This window comes from Bombus vancouverensis, chromosome 11 (genome assembly GCF_051014615.1).
Source record: "Bombus vancouverensis nearcticus chromosome 11, iyBomVanc1_principal, whole genome shotgun sequence".
In the NCBI taxonomy this organism is placed as follows: Eukaryota; Metazoa; Arthropoda; class Insecta; order Hymenoptera; family Apidae; genus Bombus; species Bombus vancouverensis.
Window position 1 is genome coordinate 5,831,680 of NC_134921.1, and position 20,635 is coordinate 5,852,314.

At 40.6% G+C, this 20,635-nt stretch overlaps 2 protein-coding genes across 4 annotated transcripts in view; both read left to right on the plus strand.

Moving 5' to 3' along the window:
• Positions 1–9,093, plus strand: part of LOC117165909 (uncharacterized) — a 43,124-nt gene extending 34,031 nt beyond the window's left edge. Inside the window, exons 8-15 of one of the 3 annotated variants that reach the window (XM_076622946.1) lie at positions 1–347; positions 450–965; positions 1,396–1,508; positions 1,604–1,811; positions 1,905–2,342; positions 6,375–6,502; positions 6,823–6,923; positions 8,364–9,093. In XM_076622946.1, the coding sequence (XP_076479061.1) occupies positions 1–347; positions 450–965; positions 1,396–1,508; positions 1,604–1,811; positions 1,905–2,342; positions 6,375–6,405 (1,653 nt within the window). In that variant the 3' untranslated portion in view covers positions 6,406–6,502; positions 6,823–6,923; positions 8,364–9,093. Of the gene's footprint in view, positions 348–449; positions 966–1,395; positions 1,509–1,603; positions 1,812–1,904; positions 5,187–6,374; positions 6,503–6,822; positions 6,924–8,363 lie in introns of those variants that run through there. The other 2 variants (XM_076622947.1, XM_033349428.2) reach the window with 2 other exon arrangements.
• Positions 9,094–14,336: 5,243 nt separating this feature from the next.
• LOC117166352 (uncharacterized) lies at positions 14,337–18,652 on the plus strand. The gene has a single exon (XM_033350255.2). It carries the CDS (start codon positions 16,395–16,397, stop codon positions 17,511–17,513), a length of 1,119 nt encoding a protein of 372 aa, XP_033206146.2. The 5' UTR covers positions 14,337–16,394; the 3' UTR covers positions 17,514–18,652.
• The last annotated feature ends 1,983 nt before the right edge of the window (positions 18,653–20,635 follow it).

Consider the following 20,635-nt stretch of genomic DNA (forward strand, 5'->3'; position numbering starts at 1 on the left):
GTGTCTGGAAGAATCAAATTCTTCGGTGGTCCTTCGAGATACTCTGTTATCAATATCGTTCAGTTCGTCAATAACAAAACTAATCTGGTCGGTAACTTCTATCCTAACGTATCGGAGACAAAGCACGAAGTCGTGGGTGGTACATTGGACTTAAACGTGTCAGCTTTGATTTGGTTATCAAATAGTATGCCAGATGATGGCTCGGAACCACCTCAACGATGCTTCATCGCGGGCTTTGCAGATTTCGTGAACGTATCGTGTGAAGTCGCGTTTGTGATCGTCAATTTCCTTGGATTTGGTTTACTGGGGATACTGGTGATCATTGGTTTCATTGTCATCAAGAGAAAGTGAGCAATCAACAAATTTCACATATTACAATATATTATAATATACGTAATCTAGACTGTGAATTTTTATGCATCCATTTATCCTAATCTCCTTCTTAACAGGTACGAAAAGAAAGTGCGTCTACACGAAAAATACATCCAGTCTCTAGGTCTAGACTTTGCTCACGCGGACACGTCCGACTTAGATAAATGGGAGATACCTCGGGACAGGGTGGTTATCAATCGAAAATTGGGCGAGGGTGCATTTGGAACGGTTTATGGTGGTGAGGCGTCATTCCCAGAAAAAGGCTGGCTGGCCGTTGCTGTGAAAACTCTAAAACTCGGAAGCTCTACCGAAGAGAAGTTAGACTTCCTCAGCGAGGTGGAAGTAATGAAAAGATTCGAGCATAAGAACATAATCAAACTGTTGGGCGTATGCATTAAGAGTGAGCCGGTTTTAACCGTTATGGAGTTCATGCTTTATGGCGATCTAAAGACGTATCTTCTGGCCAGAAGACACCTCGTGAACGATCAGAATTACGAAGACTCGGATGAGATTTCTAATAAAAAACTAACTGCGATGGCACTGGACGTGGGTAGGGCTCTCAGTTATTTGGCTCAATTGAAGTATGTTCACAGGTACGTTGAAAACTTTAACTTTCTAAGATAAACGATTAAAATAAGCAAAATATCATCTACTAAAAATTGTAAACAGTCTTAATAACTGGGTAATATATGAAACGGTCGACTTTGTTGTATCAATTTTCTAGATCTCTCTTTTTGATAAACATTTTTGATGTATCATTTCAAGTTTCAGAATTACTTCTTTCATATATCTTCTTTCTATCTTTTTTAATATTCACTTATATAAACGCATACCTTTTTCAAATTTGCGCTACTAACAACTAATGATTTTATATTCACAAGGCACGCATACTTACTGAAAATAAAATGTAATGATCGTGTATCGTGTGCAAACACTTCGATTTATCGTGGCTGTCGGAGAGTGCAATTATCAACACGATAATTATCCTTGCTTTGATGTCACGGGTTAATTTTACTTTTTCAGAGACATTGCCTCTCGTAATTGCCTGGTAAATGCTCAACGCATCGTCAAACTTGGCGACTTCGGAATGACGAGACCTATGTACGAGAACGACTATTACAAATTTAATCGAAGAGGTATAACTATATCGATTTTATTATAATCTACCAGAAAAATTCACTGGCTTCGATTTCGCGAATGCTGATTAACAAACGAACGATTCTCGTTTCAGGCATGCTGCCAGTAAGATGGATGGCACCAGAGTCCCTGGGCCTTGGAATCTTCACTCCATCTTCGGACGTTTGGTCCTATGGCGTCCTTCTTTACGAAATCATCACGTTTGGTAGCTTCCCCTTCCAAGGGATGAGCAACAACGAGGTACTCACTCACGTCAAGAATGGGAATTCGTTGAGAGTTCCGAAAGGAGTCAAATTACAATTGTAAGATCAATCTATTCATCCTTTAGTCGCATCATACTCAACCTTTATCGAATTTTAATAATTAAACATTCGCTCTATTTTTCCATTTCACAGAGAAAATTTGATGTACTCTTGCTGGAGAACGGACCACACAAAGAGACCAACAGCTCCAGAGATCGTCGACTTTCTAGCAACGAATCCCCGAATTCTATCACCGTGTTTAGACGTTCCTTTGGCCAGCGTGCAAATCGAGCACACTGGACAACTAGAGATACAGTTAAACGAGAACATCAGAAAGTTTTCGTTATCCTGGCCACCTGAAAACTTTACGACCCGATCATCCACGTCGACATCCAGTCCCGTGGCTATATCCAGTCCTCCTTTGTTGGACATCAATGGTCACGACGACAAACAAAATCAAGACACGTTATTAGGCACTGGACTCTCCGATGTAGAGAGTAGCAGGCCTCTGTTATCGAATTCCGACGAGTCTTCGTCGGGTCCGCCGATGATTTTACAAAATTTCAAACGAAAGGACGAACCGGCGCACAGGTACGTCAACATTCAGCCAGGAATGTCGAACAGTCTCGATCATAAAAACGGCGGCAATGTTCAAGCGGACGAGAGGGTAGCTATGTTGTCAGAGAATAGAAAATCGGAGCACGTGTCGATTCTTTGACAGGAAAGGAAGCACGCTATTTCACGACAGAAATCAATGATGCACTTCTATAGGCGCGCCGAGGGCGTACTCGGAAAATATGCGAAAATATCATATAGGAAAACGAGCGTGTAAATCGGTTCGTGGCCATTGTTGTTTGAATCGAAACAGGCGTGTGCTTCCGAACGAATGGTATGGTTTTCACGATGGTGAATGTGTGGTTTATTCGAACCGTATTTTAGAGTCGGAAAGATACGCAATTGTATAGCTCGTTCGATTCATTGGAGATTAAAATCCTGCCGATTTAGTTATGGTGTATGAAATCTACCGTAGGTTCCAGTTACGAAGACGAGAAACGATCAGTTGAAGCAAGCGAAAATACCGGTATGATCTTTTGGTGGATAACTATTTTCGCTTAATCTACATTTGAGACTGATTTAATAGAAAAATTAAGTTACCGAACAGTTAACGCAACAATGCCGAGGATTTCTGAAAAGAGCGAAACATAGTTACCTGTATTCGCACATATATTCGGAAAAAATTGAAAGTAAGCTCCTAGAATATCTCTATATCCTTCCACACTAAAGATATTTTAATAATCGAATATAACATCGAGCGAAGTATTTTATTGTTGGAAGTAGAAATTTCCATTGTTTTCGCGCCGAGTAAGAAATAAACGAAAAAAGCGAAAGGCTGCTTCGGTTAGGTACGTTGTATTTAATGATAATCGAAAGAAGAACGACAGATAAACGGATACAGTATCGTATTTACGTAAAGTGTTTCGTAAGCAGCATTTCCCTGTCCAAACATTCTCGATACTTGAGGTATGTAGGATTTTGTACGATTTCCTTCGAAACAGACTGCATATCTTTCCAAGCAATCGTGTCGACGTTTAGATACTTCGTTGCGAAATTGGCGCATTTTTGGAGGACAAAACCGAAGAAAAACAGAGCAATATTTTACACGATGAAACATTAAGCGTTCACGTATGCAACCATGACATTTATATAAAAAGAAAAACGTATTTTTTCTTCTTTATGCGAACACGTTCGAAAAGACAGAAGTTCGTGAAAAGAATAATATGCAATTAAAAGAAGAAAACGAGGAAAAGGGAGCGGTATGTCCCTTTGCGTTCCAAGTATATATATATTTTTTGACCTATCTTTTATGCAATATATTCGTCGATTTGAGTCGAGAAAAGTGACTGCAGTATAATTACTCGATACTATAAATAACACTCGATCCTCGCTAGGAAAGCAAGTGGAATAGTTACTATTACTATACATGGTATTACAATTAGTAAAACTATTTATTGATTTAAGCCAAGATACTTTGATCGAGACTTCATGTTTTGTAAAATATATTTCATATATACATATATTGAATTCCTCTGCGTGCTTCATCTTGTCGAAGCAATTTATTTTAGTGTTTAACGCGATTAGCGTTATAAGATAACGTAGCTCGAGACGGGTAAAATTTCCTGTTACTTAGGTGCAATAACATTAAGCGTCTTGTAGAAACAAGTTGTTAGAAATATATGTTAATATTATATTGATACGATCGATTACGCGTATGGTTGACAAATGAAAGACGGAAGTTTTAACAAAAACGTAAAACAATTGACATTTAGATGTCATAAGAATTCTCTAAGACTTCCTCGTAATTTTCAAGAGAAATTTTAATCGAATCTTCTTAAAAATATCTTATTGATCATCCTAACGTGCACAGACGTATACAGGTTGCTTGAATTTTAATAAAGTGCGACCAAAAATGATATTATCCTTTGTTACACGTTGTTACACCACGGCGTGTAGAATATTTCTTTATTAACGAAATATTATATTTATTTTTGTATTTATTAGAAAGTTCGCCATCATGTTCGTTCTTCGATTACCTTAGGTTAGTCGAAGGATTATACTATATTCTTTAGTTTTGATATCGACCACTTTTTAACAGCATTTTTGCTTTCTTACATATCCAAAGAATATGTTCCTAACGCTTAAATTCGACTAAAATTCAGGCATCATGCGATAGTATATAAATGTTATAAACCATTACTATATTATCAAGTTGAGTTCTGTTACCAGAAATGACTGAAGAAATCAACACACAAAGTATTTTTAATCTTTTACTCTAATTCCAATTTTTAGTCGCTTCGTATCGTCCATTTCACCGAGTCATAAGATTCTTATATTACGCACAAAATTTTTAATTATTCGTTCGTATATCCAGTTTTCGCCTGTGTCAAAACGTTGACGGAAAAAGGAAAAAAGAATCAATCACGTTGCATGTTACATCGTTACATCACGTCGAACACGCTTATCATAGTACTTAGTGGTGATAAATTTCTCTTTTATTCTTTTCTTTTTTTTTATATCGGGCATAGATTAGACGATTATATAATTATTATAACGGATCGCTCGTTTTGACGGAAGTTGCAGGGCTTTTGTTCTACATCATAGAGCATAGTAGAAGAACAAAATAGAAACTGCAAACTTTTCAGTCCGTATACACGAAGCAAGTGCCTCGGGTTTGGAAAGTGCAATCCTTCCTAAATAGCTTTACACGAGAGAAATTGTTTACTATAATAAAATTATCACGATGTTATTTATTCTCGAATTGCATAGTTGTAATTTTATATTTGTTGCAAACGATGAAAGTACTATTCTGTACAGATGCTGTTATTCCCTGAGAAAATATTTATTATGCCTTCTTGAATTAAATTATATAGAAAACGATTTTACAATTTCTATTTTCTTACCCATATGTTCCTGAGCGCCCTAAAACGATTCGTAAAATCCCTGAAATTCGATTAGCAAAATCGATTCGAATCTCTATTTTAGTGTTTATTTCTTTCGTGTTATTTCAATCCTCTCTCCCCCACTCTCTCTCTCAGATAAGATATTTCAAGAATGAAAATTTAGCTAATATCCTAACAAATCTTCTAATTATACATTCTATACAAGAACGTAATTGCTGTCGGTAATACTAGCAATAAAATATACGTTTAAAGAAAAAATGACAGAAAAAATTTCGAAGAATTACTTAATTTCATTATCTTAATGTTCAATGAATCGTTAAATAAACATTGAATAATATACAAGGTGTTCGGCTATGTCAGAAAATTTAAGGCGTGATTCGTGAAGCCGAAATAAGACGAAAATCAAGAATAAAAAATTGCCTTTTCGGCTTTGCTTTTTAGTTATTGGCAATTAAAAATCGTCCAAAATATTCCTGCACGCAGGCAACCTTCCTTACAGAAGTGAAAGAGGCTCAGCCTACGCAACGAAGCGCACAGTGATCCTCAAGTCGAACGACACATAGGCGGCAGCCCACTCTATACAGCAAAGCAATTAATCTTATAACTGGTATAATTATTAATAATATAATTATAATATAATAACGGCAAGTAATAGGAGCTAAGTAGCTGCAATTCGAGCGGCGAAATAGGAATCCGGTGACGGTCAATCCTTGGGTTTTCCGCTGAAACTTGGAGTTATTTCGTGCACGGGGGTGCGTCGTGTAGGTTCGTTAGTTCTTTGAGAGATCGCGATTTCGTTCGTTCCGGGCATGCCGCCATTTTTCTTTCATGGTTTGATCGATCGAGGTTCCCCTTGTTTACCCATTTTTAAGGAAAGCTTATTGCAGTCATATTAGAATTTATAACTTTACGAAATTGTATATACAATGTCAGTAGCTTTATTTTCTTTTTCTCGTTCCAAGTTAGACAAATGTGTTTTTGATACTCAATGCTGTCAGTAGGGCTACGAATTATTGTACGATGTTTATAAAAATCGATGTTATCATTGTGTAAGATATAAGTATTGCGCGATGTACATATGTTTTGTTTGAAATTTGGAAACAAGTGTTGCGTGGATGACGAATGTTTTGTTTACTGCGTAGTAATGTTTACGTTTTTTTTGTAGATCGCTTAACTTTCCGTATCGGCTTGCGTGACCCCCCACCGCTTTGGAAGTTGCGCAGCGAGACTAAGGTACGAGAGGTCATTCAGTTGTCTTATTTCGTGCCAATAACAAGGTTCGTGTTGAGTCAGGTGTGTAACGTATTCTAACCTATTGGTGACGCGTTTTCGGTGGTGTCATTTCTTCATTATCTTTTTGCTATCGTTTATATCTCCTTATTAATACCATTTAATTAATACACGTTTATTTAACGATTCGTCTAACATTAAGGTAATGAAATTAAGTGGTTTCCTGAAATTTCTTATTTCAATTTTTCTACAGTCGTCTATTTACCAAATGATACTGTTACCGGTAGCTCCTATCGTAAGCTTTTGTAATAAAATTTAAGTTTGATTGTATTTTCGTTTAATTATTTTATACATTTGTTTTAACTTCGTTATTTTTTGTGCAGTTATTGATCGATAGCAGGGATAATATAAAAGTAACAGGAATATTAATATATGGTCGCAACAACAATTAGTCATCAATCCGATGAATCTTCATGGAAATTTGGTAATGTTTCATTTTAATAATAATATTTTAACTAAAACAGCTGTATATGAACAATTCTATTGTCTTCTTATTTGAACATGGGTAATATTTGATATACAATTTATATTTATGAAATATTTGAATATATATGAAATCATTCTCTTATTTCAAAAGAATTTTTAACGAATTATCGTTCCAAGGTAATCCGGGATATAAATAATAATTCTTGATAATTTAACGATAGCTTCGTGTAGACAGAGTTTGAAACATAGAAATATTAATAACAATAGCTTGAACTAATTTCGATAGGTATCGTAACATTCACTTACCAAATTTAAATTTTTTTGCTATATTATGTGAATTTGCTACAGTTAACGTCGTATACTTGCAATTTTGTAACTTGTACGTTTCTCATAGAGATGGCGCGCAGTTAAATCCAAATACTTCAAAGGAACCTTTCGCGCGCGTTTATATAGTACTCTCCAAGGATATTTAGTTGTGAATTTTTGAATTCTTGCAAATATTTTCGAATATTTATAACAAGCGACTATAGTGTGATAGTGGAGTGTATATTTCGTATTCTAATAACGAACATTCACAATATAATTCTTGCAAATGATTGCATTGCATTCACGGTATTCATAAGCACTTGTTCAATATTGAGAAATATTTTATAATTTTCAACCAACATTTTTCATACTTATTCCAATTTCTTAATAATAATCTTTTAAGTGTAAAAAAATAGCTGTATCCTCTAAATAAACGTTCGATAGGGAAAAAAAGAAAAATGTCGAAACGATATTTCCCTTCTTTTACACACACCCCTCCCTCCGCCCGCTATTACAGAACTATATTTCCAGAGAATATTTGTGACCGCGCAATGCGAGGTTTATCAGTTAGTTGTGAGTCAGTGTTTACTACGCTTCAGTGTCTTTTTCAATATTTTCAAATCACGATAGTTTTGATCAAATTCAATCAAATAATTACACGCGAAAGTAATAAAATTTTATCAAACAATTTTGTACGCGATATTAGAGTTCTTGTTCGTCGACCATAATTTAAGCGGTCACGATAACGTAGTCTTTTATTTTTCTTGTTATATACAGGGTGGTTGGTATCTGGTGGTACAAGCGGAAAGGGGGTGGTTCTACGCGGAAAAAAGAAGTCGAAAATATACAATAAAAATTAAAAAAAAATTTTTTTTTTAATTTTCCATCGAGACAACGATCTACAGTGAGATCCGTTATAACGTACCACACGCGTACCGAGCGAAAATTCAAAGTCGATTTTCTCAAAAACAAAGCCTCAGACGAAAAATTTTTATTCTATATTTTCGACTTCTTTTTTCGCATAGAATCACCCCCTTTCACCTCCCCCCTGTGTACCACCAGTTACCAACCACCCTGTATATAAATATATTTTTTAAACATTGGGTTTGGGTATTTTATTCTGTTACCTCAGGTGACTACACAAACCGGACTCCATTTCTTGCGCAAGATGGCTGCCAGATGTTTACACATCCTTATTTCGGACCCTGAAGAATCTCCATGACTCACTATAGATCTTAGCATTTTCATAGTTAATTTCCTTCAGACCAAACAGGTATCTTTTTAGTTGAAGTATTCTTTGTATTTATTGTCTTGTCCAATTAGAGACAATGACCATTGTCCTCACCTTCCTAGTCAAAATTGCCATCAACGAATCCGATGGTACCGTGCGCTAGACACACCCATCAATAGCTTTCCTCTAACATCGTCATCAAACTTCACTGGTTTTTCATCCTTGGATCAGTCACATCTCTTGACTGGTTTTCCGTCCATTGACCAGTCATCAATTTAACTTGTTACTACAAAGTTGTTAGAATAAAGTGTATATTATAACCTGTTACTTCAGTGCTATAATCAGTTCAACCATCTCTATTATTCTAACTGAAATAGGAGATCGACCAATTCGTGGCATCGATTATGAAATCGCAACGGGAATTTACGACTTTTGTTGGCGGGCTTCTTGGCAATCGCGTCTCCCCACGAACGGTCGAAAAAGCTAGTGCATCTCTCAAGAGGATAAAGCCTCTACAGGATCTCAGGAATTTTTTTTTTTTATTATTTATTAAAATTACAATCAATTCTCGCGTTGAGAATTTTCAGTAATTTTTCTAGCGTGGCGCAGTAACATGGCTAATTATTTATAATAAGTTAATACTTGTTATAGATAAGTATAATTTGTACGTAAGTATTGTAAATAAGTAGATGTTACTTAATTTAAATAACTAGTTGAATCTGTCGTTTAGGTCTAGCGGGTAGTGTCTCTTTAGCCTGCGAATCTGGTCCGTCGTATCAAGTAGTCCAGTGATTAGGGGGTTTCGGTGTTAGGATCTCAGGAATGTAAGTACTTTTATATATTGTATTTCAATTTGTTCAATTTTTTGTATTTTGTTTGAATTATTGTTAATTATGAAATAAAAATGATTGATAATTTAGAAAGCTATAAATGTCTTTTTTTTAATTGAAATAAAGTTTGAAAGTGTTAAAATTCAATTACAATAAGACTTTCTGGTGCACATAAAAAATCACTGATGTTTTGATTTCAAACTTTTATATTAGAGTTTCAATTTATATACTTGTTGAGATATGTATAATTTTCTGTGCTGGACTAGGTTAAGTGCGTAGTAGAGATACTTGTATGTGAATATCAGTGTGTGGAAGTATGTGTGTCCGAAGTGTCTCGAAAACAGATGAATGTAAACTCCAGTCGGTTAAGGGTCGTCGAAGAGTCGGTTTACAGTCGGGTATAGAAGAAAGTGCTGAGACGCGTGCAAATGTGTATCGATGAATATATAAGGAATCGTCCATGAAATAAATACATTATTATTTTATTATTAATCCTCAGTGTAAATTTAGTGTTCCTATAGCATTATTTCGGCCTCAAAGATCCACAATTCTCAACAATACTTACTAGAGTTTATTAGAATTTCGGTCTTTATTATTGCTATTGGTTATTATGTTTATGTTTTATTATAGATATATCACTGCTTCAGCTTCTTCGTCTTCTTTGGGAATGTTCTAACAGTGGCTCAAAAGCCAAGAATGTAAGTATCTTTACATATCGTACTTCAATTATGTTTATTCTGTATATTTTTCTTTGAACACTTTTTGTTTGATTGAAATTTTGGATGATTAGAATCTTCTTAGGTTACTCTCCTATTAAAATAAATAAAGTGTTAATGTCTTAATATCGAATTATAAAACAAATGAAAAACGTGTTTAAAGAAATCATTAGATTCTTAATTTCTAGATTTTAAAATTTCATTCCAGAGTTTCAGTTTTTATACTTATTGAAGTTTATTAGAATTTCAGTCTTTATTATTACTAATGTTACGAATTTAATAAACTTCTACTTTTCATTATCTCCAACTTTCCAAATAATTAGCAATCACTCATTGTGTTTTGTTCTGTAACAGATTTTGCACAATCTCTATTTCTATCATTGGATTTTCAACGGTTCCTGTCTGATGTTAGTCTTCTTGATGGTATTGGCTGGGATGGTACAGTATCGATGTTAACGTTCTCCGTTCCTCTGCTTCGAATGGTGATGCGCTTGCATTTCGGTTCTTCCGGTCACTTAATCATGCATCATCGGATGAAAGGTCCGAATCGGCATAGGTGAATGGTTGTATTATACAGAATTTTTTTGCGAGCATAGTGATTGCGGGTATTTTTTATATTAACCAGGCCCACGCCGCAGGCAAGATGGCAACTTATGGACCCAACATAAATCTTAGCATTTTCATAGTTAAGGTCCTTCAGATTAAACAAATATCTTTTATTACAAGTGTTCCTTAAATGTATTGTCTCCTACGGGAAGATATGGGAAGTTTGGTTATTACCACGTTCGATATCTCCCACTAGCAACTTTCTCTCGAGGGCGGTTAGGACCCTACCTTGCCCACCAACCTTCTTCTTGTCCAATTAGAGACAATGACCGTTGCTCTCATTTTCCTAACCAAAATTGTCATTAACAAATCCAATGGTCCCGTGCGCTAGACACATCCCTCACTAGCTTTCCTCCGCACGGCATCGTCACCGAACTTCACTGACTTTCCATCCTTTGATCAGTCAACATCTCTCTACTAATTGCCAAGTTGCCAAATCTCTTTACTAATCGCTATGTCGCTAAATCGCTGAACCCATCTCTCGGTTCAGATCTTACTTACGATTTATATCTCTCGCGGTACTGTAGTCCACTACTTGCAAGTCACTGCTACTACGATTAACATCGTGGTCTTGCTCATAACTCTTCAAATCGAACACTTCTAACCTTATTGTAAACGACATTACAATTCGACATCGTAACCTTATCCCGCGAGTCTCTCCGAACATTTATACAATCCGCGAGACAAGTTGTTGGAATAAAGAATATATATTATAACCTGTTAAATTCAGTGTTATACTAATTCAACCACCTCTATTATTCTAACCGAAATAGAGGATCGATCAGCTCGTGGCGTCGATTACCTAATCGTAACGGGAATGTACGACTCCTGTTGACGCGTGTCCTCCACGATTGCGTCTCTCCGCGAACGGTCGACTAAACAATATCTTTATTTATTAATTCAGGACAGGTCTACTTGCACATCGCGATTATAATAATTAGTTTTTTAATAGTTAGTTTAAATGTATACATTTGAGAATATATTCATGGTACTTATAAATATGTATATTAGTATTCGGTATAAATATTTGCCTTTTGCAAATATATATATGTATGACATAAATAGACTTTATTTGATCTGAGACAATGCATTCTAGTATAAATAAGAGATTGAAGTGATCCCGTTTGAGCATTTTGCTCTCTCTCGTTGAGCAATTATCACTCACTGATAATGACGACACATACAGTATACGATACAATAAATAATCTTCAATTTAATCTTCTATTTTATGACAACAGTAAGTCACATTGATTAATTTGACTTCAGATATTATAAATTTCAATAGAATTTACTAAAATATGAATTAAAATTCATTTTTTTTTTCGTACAAGAATGTGTGAAATTTTATATGCAAGAAGAAACTTCGCGTCAGACAGATTTTCTAATCAAAGCAATAATTTTGAACGCTGCTTCTGCATTTTCGAAAATGTGCTTTGAGGAAGAGATTGTCTGAAATTATTTCTATCTTGGCAATACATTTAGAGTCAATTATTCCGTTTCATCGAGTATTGGTCTTTTTTCAATCTGTTTTTTCGACCACTCGCGGAGAGACGCGATCGCGAGATAGCATGTCAACGGGAGTCGTAAATTCCCGTTACGATTAGATAATCGACGCCACGAAATGATCGATCCCCTGATTTCTGTTACAATAGTAGGAGTGGTTCAATTGAGGTTACACTGAATTAACAGGTATAAATTAATGTTTATTCCAACAACTTTGTAAAGAAGATAATTACACAGATACGTATGTACAAGTTAAGTAAGTGATTGATTTAAGGATAGAAACCCAGTAATGACATGTTGACTATTCTAACGATGAAGAATAAGTGAGGTAAAGTGACGATGCTGTGTCGGAGGAAAGCTAGTCGTGGGTGGGTCTAATCTACAAGAAAGAGCTGATTTGTCAAGGGCAAAGTTTTATTGGGAGAGTGAGGGAAAGACTTCGCTTGTCAATTGGTTAATTTTTTAGGTTGGTTGGTGAGGAAAGGTGTTAACCGCCCCTGAGAGAGAGTTGCTAGTGGGAAGCATCATATGTGAAAAAACTAACTTTCCTGTGGTAAGCTTTAAAAACGATTCAATAAAGAGATGTTTGTTCGGTCTGAAGGACCTTAGCTAGCAAATTCCTGAGATTTATGATGGGTCTTTAAGACTATTGAGGGTAGGCAGTAAGGATGAGCAGACAACTGGTTCCCATCTTGCCCGCGGTGTGTGGCTTGGTCTAGGTAGAGTGTCGCCCGACGTAACACAATCCATGCTACTTTTTTCGTAATATTAAAATTTCAATAATTTATTAAATCAATAAAGTAGAGTTATTATAGTTTTAAACGAAATAATAAAATATGCAATAAAAAAGACATTAGTCTGTTAAGTAAAAATTAGACAAACTAATCTTCCTTTTAGATCAGGATTTTCAGATTTAACCTTTTCCATGCCTATTGTTAGGATCTTATTCACGTGCCCAGGTGCTACTTGAATACCAGGAGCATGACGAGGGCAGTCTCGTCAAAAGAGGGGCCTTCCCACTCCACACTGGACACGGAGAACTTACAGACGGAAGAAACTACAGAGGAAGAGGACCTAGCCGAAGAGATGCGAACATCTACTACGGCGGACATAGGAGCGGAACTGATCCGTCGAGCCGCAGAGGTGACCAAGGTTGCCGAGACGAGAACTATCGCTGCGGGCGCAACAGAGATGGTGAGGAGAATAGATCGTGTCTGATCCGAACTAGTTGAAACAGTCGAGTCTGACCCATGGGGAAGGCCATACAGGACGGTGAAGCGAAAACTTCGCGCGGAAGGCCCTCTGGCAACGATGGAAATGGAACCTGCGCTGCTGCTGCGGATCATCGGGACGCTTTTCCCCCCGCAAGAAAACAGTGCGGCAGAACGGTCGCGGGAAACGACACGGCTGTTGGAATGGAGGGACGACTGGGAAATCACGAAGGAAAAGATATGATCAGAAGAATGGCCTCCCACGACGTGGCACCGGGCCCGGACGGAATCTCGGGTCGGATCTGGAGGGAAGTGATAGGGGTCATGACCCCCAGACTTCGGTGCCTCTACATAAGATGCCTGAAAGAGGGAGTTTACCCCCGGGCATGGCGGACGGCGAGGCTGGTCTTGCTCCGTAAAGAGGGCCAACCGACGACCTCGCCGTCAGCGTACCGGCCGATATGCCTGTTAGACGAGGTCGGCAAACTACCCGAGAGGGTAGTCGCCACCCGCTTGGAGCGACACATAGCGGGTCAGGTGCCAGGTTGGCACGAAAGCCAGTACGGCTTCCGGAAGGGACGCTCGACGTTTGACGCGATCAGACGCGTGCGAGCGCTTGCAGAGGACATGGTTTACCGGAACGACGTGGCGCTGGCGGTTTCTTTGGGCATCGTCAACGCGTTTAACTCCATGCCATGGGACAGGATAGTGACGGCTCTGGAGCACTTCGAGGTTCTCAGCTACCTCGTCCGGTTGATCCGAGCCTACCTCGACGACAAATGGATATGCTACTTCAGCAAGGAAGGGGAGGAAAGGGTTCGGTGTTGGGACCGATCCTATGGAATATTGTCCACGACGAGGTACTGCGATGCCCGCTGCTCCCAGGCGCGGCCATGGTGTGCTATGCGGACGACACCCTGGTCCTGGTCGGGGGTCGTGGCTGGCACGAGACGCTGCGCATCGGCGAAATCGCAACGGTCTGCGCGACCCGTGCTGTGCGCGGACTGAGCCTGAGGGTCTCCCCTGCGAAGTCGGAGGCCATCTGGTTCTAAGACAAGAAGAGGCGAGGGACCCCACCGCCCGGCCTATGCATAAATATGGCAGGCGAAACCGTCCGGCTGGAATCGTAGATGAAATATTTGGGTCTCGTTAGCCAGTGGACGTTCGGACCGATTCCGAAAGTGTCGGCGGCTGCTAATGCCTTGTGCGGCCTGTTACCGAACATCGGCGGAGCGGGAGACGCGGTGCCCCGGCTTTACGAGGGCGTCGTTCGGTTCCGAGTGATGTACGATGCTCTGGCATGGGCGGACGACCTGATGGCGAGTCGTCGCAACATCCTGCTCCTGAGGAGGCTGCACAGGGTAACGGCCATCAGAATCATTAGGGGATACCGGACGGTGTCCCGCTCGTCGGCGATCGCTCTAGCCCCCCCCCCCCGTGGGAGCTCCGGGCGCTGGCGCTCAAAGGGAGATACACCCACCGGAGAGTATTATGGCATCCGGGAGAAGATGTGATCGAACAAGGCGGCTCCAAACGACCTAGGAACCGCTGAGGAGGACACGTGGGACCTGTGACGATCCCAGCTGATCAACGAGGGAGGCGAACATCGAGGCGTAGAGGCGGTCCTCCCAAACTGGGAGGCATGGCGTGTTCGGCGAGTTCCTGAAGAAAATAAGACGAGAGACGACAGACATCTGCCACCACTGCGGAGAGGGCAGGGACACAGCGCAGCATACCCTGGAGCTCTGTCCGGCGTGGGAGCTGCCCCGCTACACTCTGCGGCACGCCATAGGAGAAGCGTTGATCCACCCCGCGATTGTAGAAGCGATGTTGCGAGGGTCACAGGAATACGAGGCCGTCCGCCTCTTCTGCGAGCGAGTTATGCTCGCGAAGGAGCGAGCGGAAAGGGAGAGAAAGAAAAACTCGGGAAAGGCTCGGCAAACTGCCACAGAAGAGGGCAACTGCTAATGACTCCCCCCACATTCTGAGTCATCCAGAGTATGGGTGGTTTTAGTTTTTATTACGTTTCTTCTCTCTTCTTGCTGTTCGAGATTTGGAGGGGTCGCCTGGTAATTACCGCTACGGTATGACTACCAGACGCGAGCCTCGGGCAGGACGACCGTCAAGGGTACCGTAATGCGGACCCATCATAAACAGCGGGCCTATTGTACGGTCCAGGTACTTTAGGACCTACCATAAAATATCTATATTTTTATGCGACATCTCAGGAAGACGGGACACGCGGGTTTCCCCAAGTGTAAGGTCACCCGCTCGAACCGTTACTAAGGCAGCCAGCCCATTCAGAAACATACGGCTTTACCCAAGGACCAGGTAGGAACAGACCTGGGAAACCCCCACGATGAACCTTCCGCTACAACAGCAACAGTCCCAAGACTCACTCTTGCAGCAGGATTCGAAGAGTCAACACGTACCAGTGAACAGTATCTTTAACAGGATAATCAGTACACTTACGGACAGTGTATTCAGAGTAGCACGCGGAATATAGTGAACATAGCGGAATATAGCAGAATAAGGTGAACTAAACCTCGCTCTTTACCTTTATTGTACTCCTCCACCTTGGATGCTAATAACGTTCAAGGCTCGCGATAAACAACCGATCAGTTGCCATCCAACTGGTTGTTAGTAAGTTGTGCGTCGCAACATATGGTCCTTCGAGCCGGATTTGGTGCCGTTGGAGGAAGCATCAGTCCGGAGGAAATCAGAATCAGGTAGCTACAATCTACAGAGTGTCACCACCGGGAAGGAATCACCTTCACCAGAAGGTACACGACGCAACATCCCGTTACACCGTAACCGGTGTTCACGAACAGCCGAGGCAAGCCTATCACGACTAAGGTAAGTCGCACACTTGGTAGTCGCGAAGCACCTCGGACGCCGAACCTACGCAAATTATCAGAGCTAGCGTGCGCCAAGCCACCATGGCAAGCATCAATGCGACTTAGACGAAATAAACGAGGGACAGACAATACAGGAACGACTGGACATTAAACTGGAGTTCTTAGACTGTAAAAGACGCGCCACAGATATAATTGAGCAAGCTAAGGAATGGAGCAGAGACGCAATAGACAGGAATACGCCCATCGTACCGTGCACATCGCACTCAGAGCTAGGGTATCCGGAGATTGCTATACCGAAAATGCAGCTACCTTTTCAGGAGCGTACGAAGATTGGCCCGGATTCGCGGATCAATTCCGCTGCACGATACACGAAAATGTCCGACTTGATGACTGTACGCGACTGATGTATCTACGATCGTGTTTAACGCAGGAAGCGGCCGACTCGATAGCAACCCTAGCAAACACCGCTAGCAACTATTCTGTGGCATGGGAACTTTTGGAAAAATGGTATAATCAGCCAACGACAATCGTGAACAACCATTTGAAGGCGCTATTTGACGCGTCCCCCTTGCAACGGCCATCGTACCAAGAAATACGAGCCTACTTAAATCAAAGCGAAATCAAAGCCCATTATAAGGATCTGCAAGCCCTCAAACAACCAACCGCTGATACTCTGCTGCTATACTTGCTCACCTCCAAACTGGACCCCGAGACAGAGTTTAGATGGAAGGAAAGGATAGCTCACACACCTACCTACACCAGATCTACCTACCAAAATCCACCACGCCCTACAACGTATCCGGAAGGGTCACGCGTTCAGAACCAAGACAGTAAACGCAGTCTGACTACAAACCAAACCTCCGTCACACAACCTCAAAGCCCGTGCAATCTTTGCAACGGATTTCACACACCTCGGAACTACAGAAAATTTTTATCGATGTCAGTTCCTGAGAGAGAAAACCTCGCGAGAGAGAAAAAAATCTGTTCCAACTGTCTGCGTAGCACACACTCCGCGGAGGAATGTCGATCTGGCAGCTGCATGCTGTGCAGTAAACGACACCACACTCTCCTCCATGCGAACGTAGACAAACCATGGCAACCAATTCACACCAATTTAATATGTCTGTCAGCGAGGATGAGTCCGACGGTTTTGCCTACAGCAATCATAAACATCCAGGATCGAACTGGAAACATGCAACAGTGCAGAGTCTTGTTGGACTCCTGCTCCCAGGCACATCTTATGACGAACGAAGCGTGTCAGCGGCTCGGGCTGCCTACACAAAGGGTAGACATATCGTTATGTGGTCCCAATCAAGTGCAATCGTAGATTCGCTAGATGACTCGATCAAGGATTCAATCACGAATCAGTGATTATCAGGCAGAACTGACCTTCTTGGTCATGAACAAGATTTCTCAAGTCGTTCTATTAGACGATATCGAGCTAAGCAGCTTAAACTTGCCAGAACATATACCATTAGCGGTTCCAACGTTCTATCGATCATCAGACATCGACGGCCTCATTGGAGCCCAGTTGTTCTGGGATTTCCTTCGCGAAGGAGGGGTGGTCTCAGCAGACCAGACCCTGCAGTTACGAAATACAGAGTTAGGTTGGATCGTCACAGGGGAACAACAGGAGAAGAAACAGTATCTCCAAGGTGTTCAGTTAACAGCCATGGAGTCACCATCCGAAATGGCGTTGGAGTCCTCCTCTAAGCTTAACGAAGCAAATGACAACAATGAGACGAATGAGACGCGAAACAAGTGCAATGCCACGTAGAAGAAGGAGGACGGTTTAGCGACAGAGACGTTGAAGAAAGTAAATGAGAATTCGAAGAATAAGAGCAACAACGAGAACATTAGTGTAAACGCGAATGCGTGTAAACAGGTTGCAACTATGACCAGAATTGGCAACGCGCGAGTGAATGCAAATGAACAGTGCAGTGACGTAGATATGGGCACATTTGGAGACATGAAGAATACGAACGGAGGTATAAACTTCAACGTAAATCGCAATCCCGCGAAGATGGATGTGTATACGTTCTCCAACGACCCACCAGTAGTTCCCGTGGGAGATGTGAAAGGGAAAAGGGTCACTTTTGTCGATACCAGTTTTTCCATTATTTTATACTACTCTCCTCACTTTTAAATATATTTTCACGCTGCCTCCTGAACATTTTGAGGATGAAACAATCACTCATATGCGTCTCACAAGAAGTATGCATCTCGACTAAATGAAAGATCTGGAATATCTGCCAAGAGATCCCTCGGAATACTCTGGCTGGAAAGCGTACCGGCGGTCGGATTTGGGCCCTGCGGAAGACTTAGCCGAATTACGCTGGGCGACCAACGTGTTAAATTAATTTTCTTCGTTATATTCTGCTTTAATTATTACCTTTTTTTTATGTTAAATGTTTCTCACTTTCGGTAACTTTGTATTATACATATTAAATTCTACATTTAATTCTGTGTTAGGATCAGCAGGTATTGTAAAGTTATTCCTGTTGCCTATTGAAAGATGTTGCTTGAATGCAATTCTTATGTTCGTCGTCGATGTAAATCATAGAGGGCGTGGGGAACATTTCGATTTTGTCAAGGTCGTCGATATTATAGGACGCGACACAAAGTTTCATGACGTAAGTTCATGCAGCTTTGAGTAGGTCGCGCCACTATGTCATTTTTATGAACCGTCCAATAAAACTAATAAATAATCAATCATGAAACCAACGCTATAAAAAACGATACTTTCATTTAGAAATAACATCTTTTTTTGAAATTTATAGAAAAATATTTTCCCCGTAATTCGTATCCAACTATATCAACATCCTCCGACGATTATCTTGATTCCTTCAGTCATCAATTCGATTCCATCATCAACCATCAACATAATTAAAAGATAGTTGGACAAATCATAAGATCTTCCTATTTCCTCACACTAAAGAAAATTTCTTTGAATTCACTGTAATCCTTAAACTCTTTCCATAGAACTTCCACAACAAAATTCCCACAGGACCATCGAAATTAAATGATACATCCACTGTTAGCGTTCAGATCTGAATGTTCTGCGCGCTCTACTGGCGGTTCGATATACAACAAACGGACGGAAGACCATCGTCTTCATTCATCAAATAACCTGCACCCGTCCAGAAATCCAAAGTAAACCGAAAACGAAGGAAAGAGGGGAAAAAGTGTCTTAAAGGTACCGCAAAATTGCGCAAGGTACAAGAATTCCGAGTGTCCGTGTAAGAGAAGCAAAAAAACAGAATGTCCACCAGCAGAGGGGCCATTAATTTCTCCAAAAAACGCTGGTTACAACGATGCACATGCGGGTTCCCTTTTTCGCCGTGGCCAAGATGCCTCCAAAGATCGTGGCGATAAAGGCGGCGCAGTCGGCTCGCGATATTTTCGCCTGAGCACGAACAGGAGGAGAAGAAAAGTCGATCTAGCGGCCCGCTTCTCTAGGTCCCGGATAGATGAAGATAACATCTGACGTCGGCGAACGCAAGCTGCGGGGGGTCCGTTCTCTCGCAACAGGTCTCGTGGTATGTTCCTACCTGTTACGAGTGTTCTCGGGGGCCTCTCGTCATTATAATGTTAAACGATTCGGGAGAGGATCGAGCGATCGATGCTCGCAGCAGCTGCCAGATACAGTTCTGTCTATAAGTGGAGCAGAAATTCATTCTTTTTTCTCTTTCTCTTCGATCACTCCAAGTTTTATTCGAATGGAGGCTCGTTGTCCAGCGTGGACACTTCTCCGCGCGTGCGTTTCTTACACAACGTGCTCCCTCGTTCGATTATCGATTCGTTTCGTAAGTTTCTTGACGTGTTAGGTAGGTTTGAAGAATTGGTCGCTTTCAGTTTGATATCTTTGCTCTTAATTTCGTTAGGCAAAGCGATAGTTTAACATTTTCAAGTAGCAATTATTGCGAGTTTCTGACAGATAGAGGCTATAATCTTGGGTGATAAGCGTTACGTTCTCGCAAGAATTCCTGATTATGTGTAGCGTTTAATACGAAACTGATTGAAAGTAATTATCTCTTAACCGAGATTACATTGGTATTCACGCTGCAACTCGATGATGTAACTGCTTTTAATTAATCTTCTCTTACTCTGTATTATCTAAACACCTTGCACCGCGTGCACTCTTAGAATTCCCTTGCAAGTGTCACTCGATTAAACCAAACATCGATACTTTGGTAATTAAACACCGAAGAAAGGAAGATATCGGTCGTGGTAACTCAGCGATTTATCCACGTTGAATTATCTTCATACCTGTAGTTATTCGATGAGATAATATCGTGCTCCGTGCGAGAGTTGCGCTTTCCCTATCGCCGAAGGTTTACATTGCTCGAATAATTACATTTGAAGGGGCGTGTTCCACGATCGATTAAGCAGGTTCTCGGTGCTGCGACACGCCAAAATTAATTCCACACCGTGTGTTTACCCGATTCC

Excerpts from the sequence above, each read along its gene's own strand:
- LOC117166352 (XM_033350255.2), top strand. The coding sequence starts at position 16,395 with ATGGAGCAGAGACGCAATAGACAGGAATACGCCCATCGTACCGTGCAC.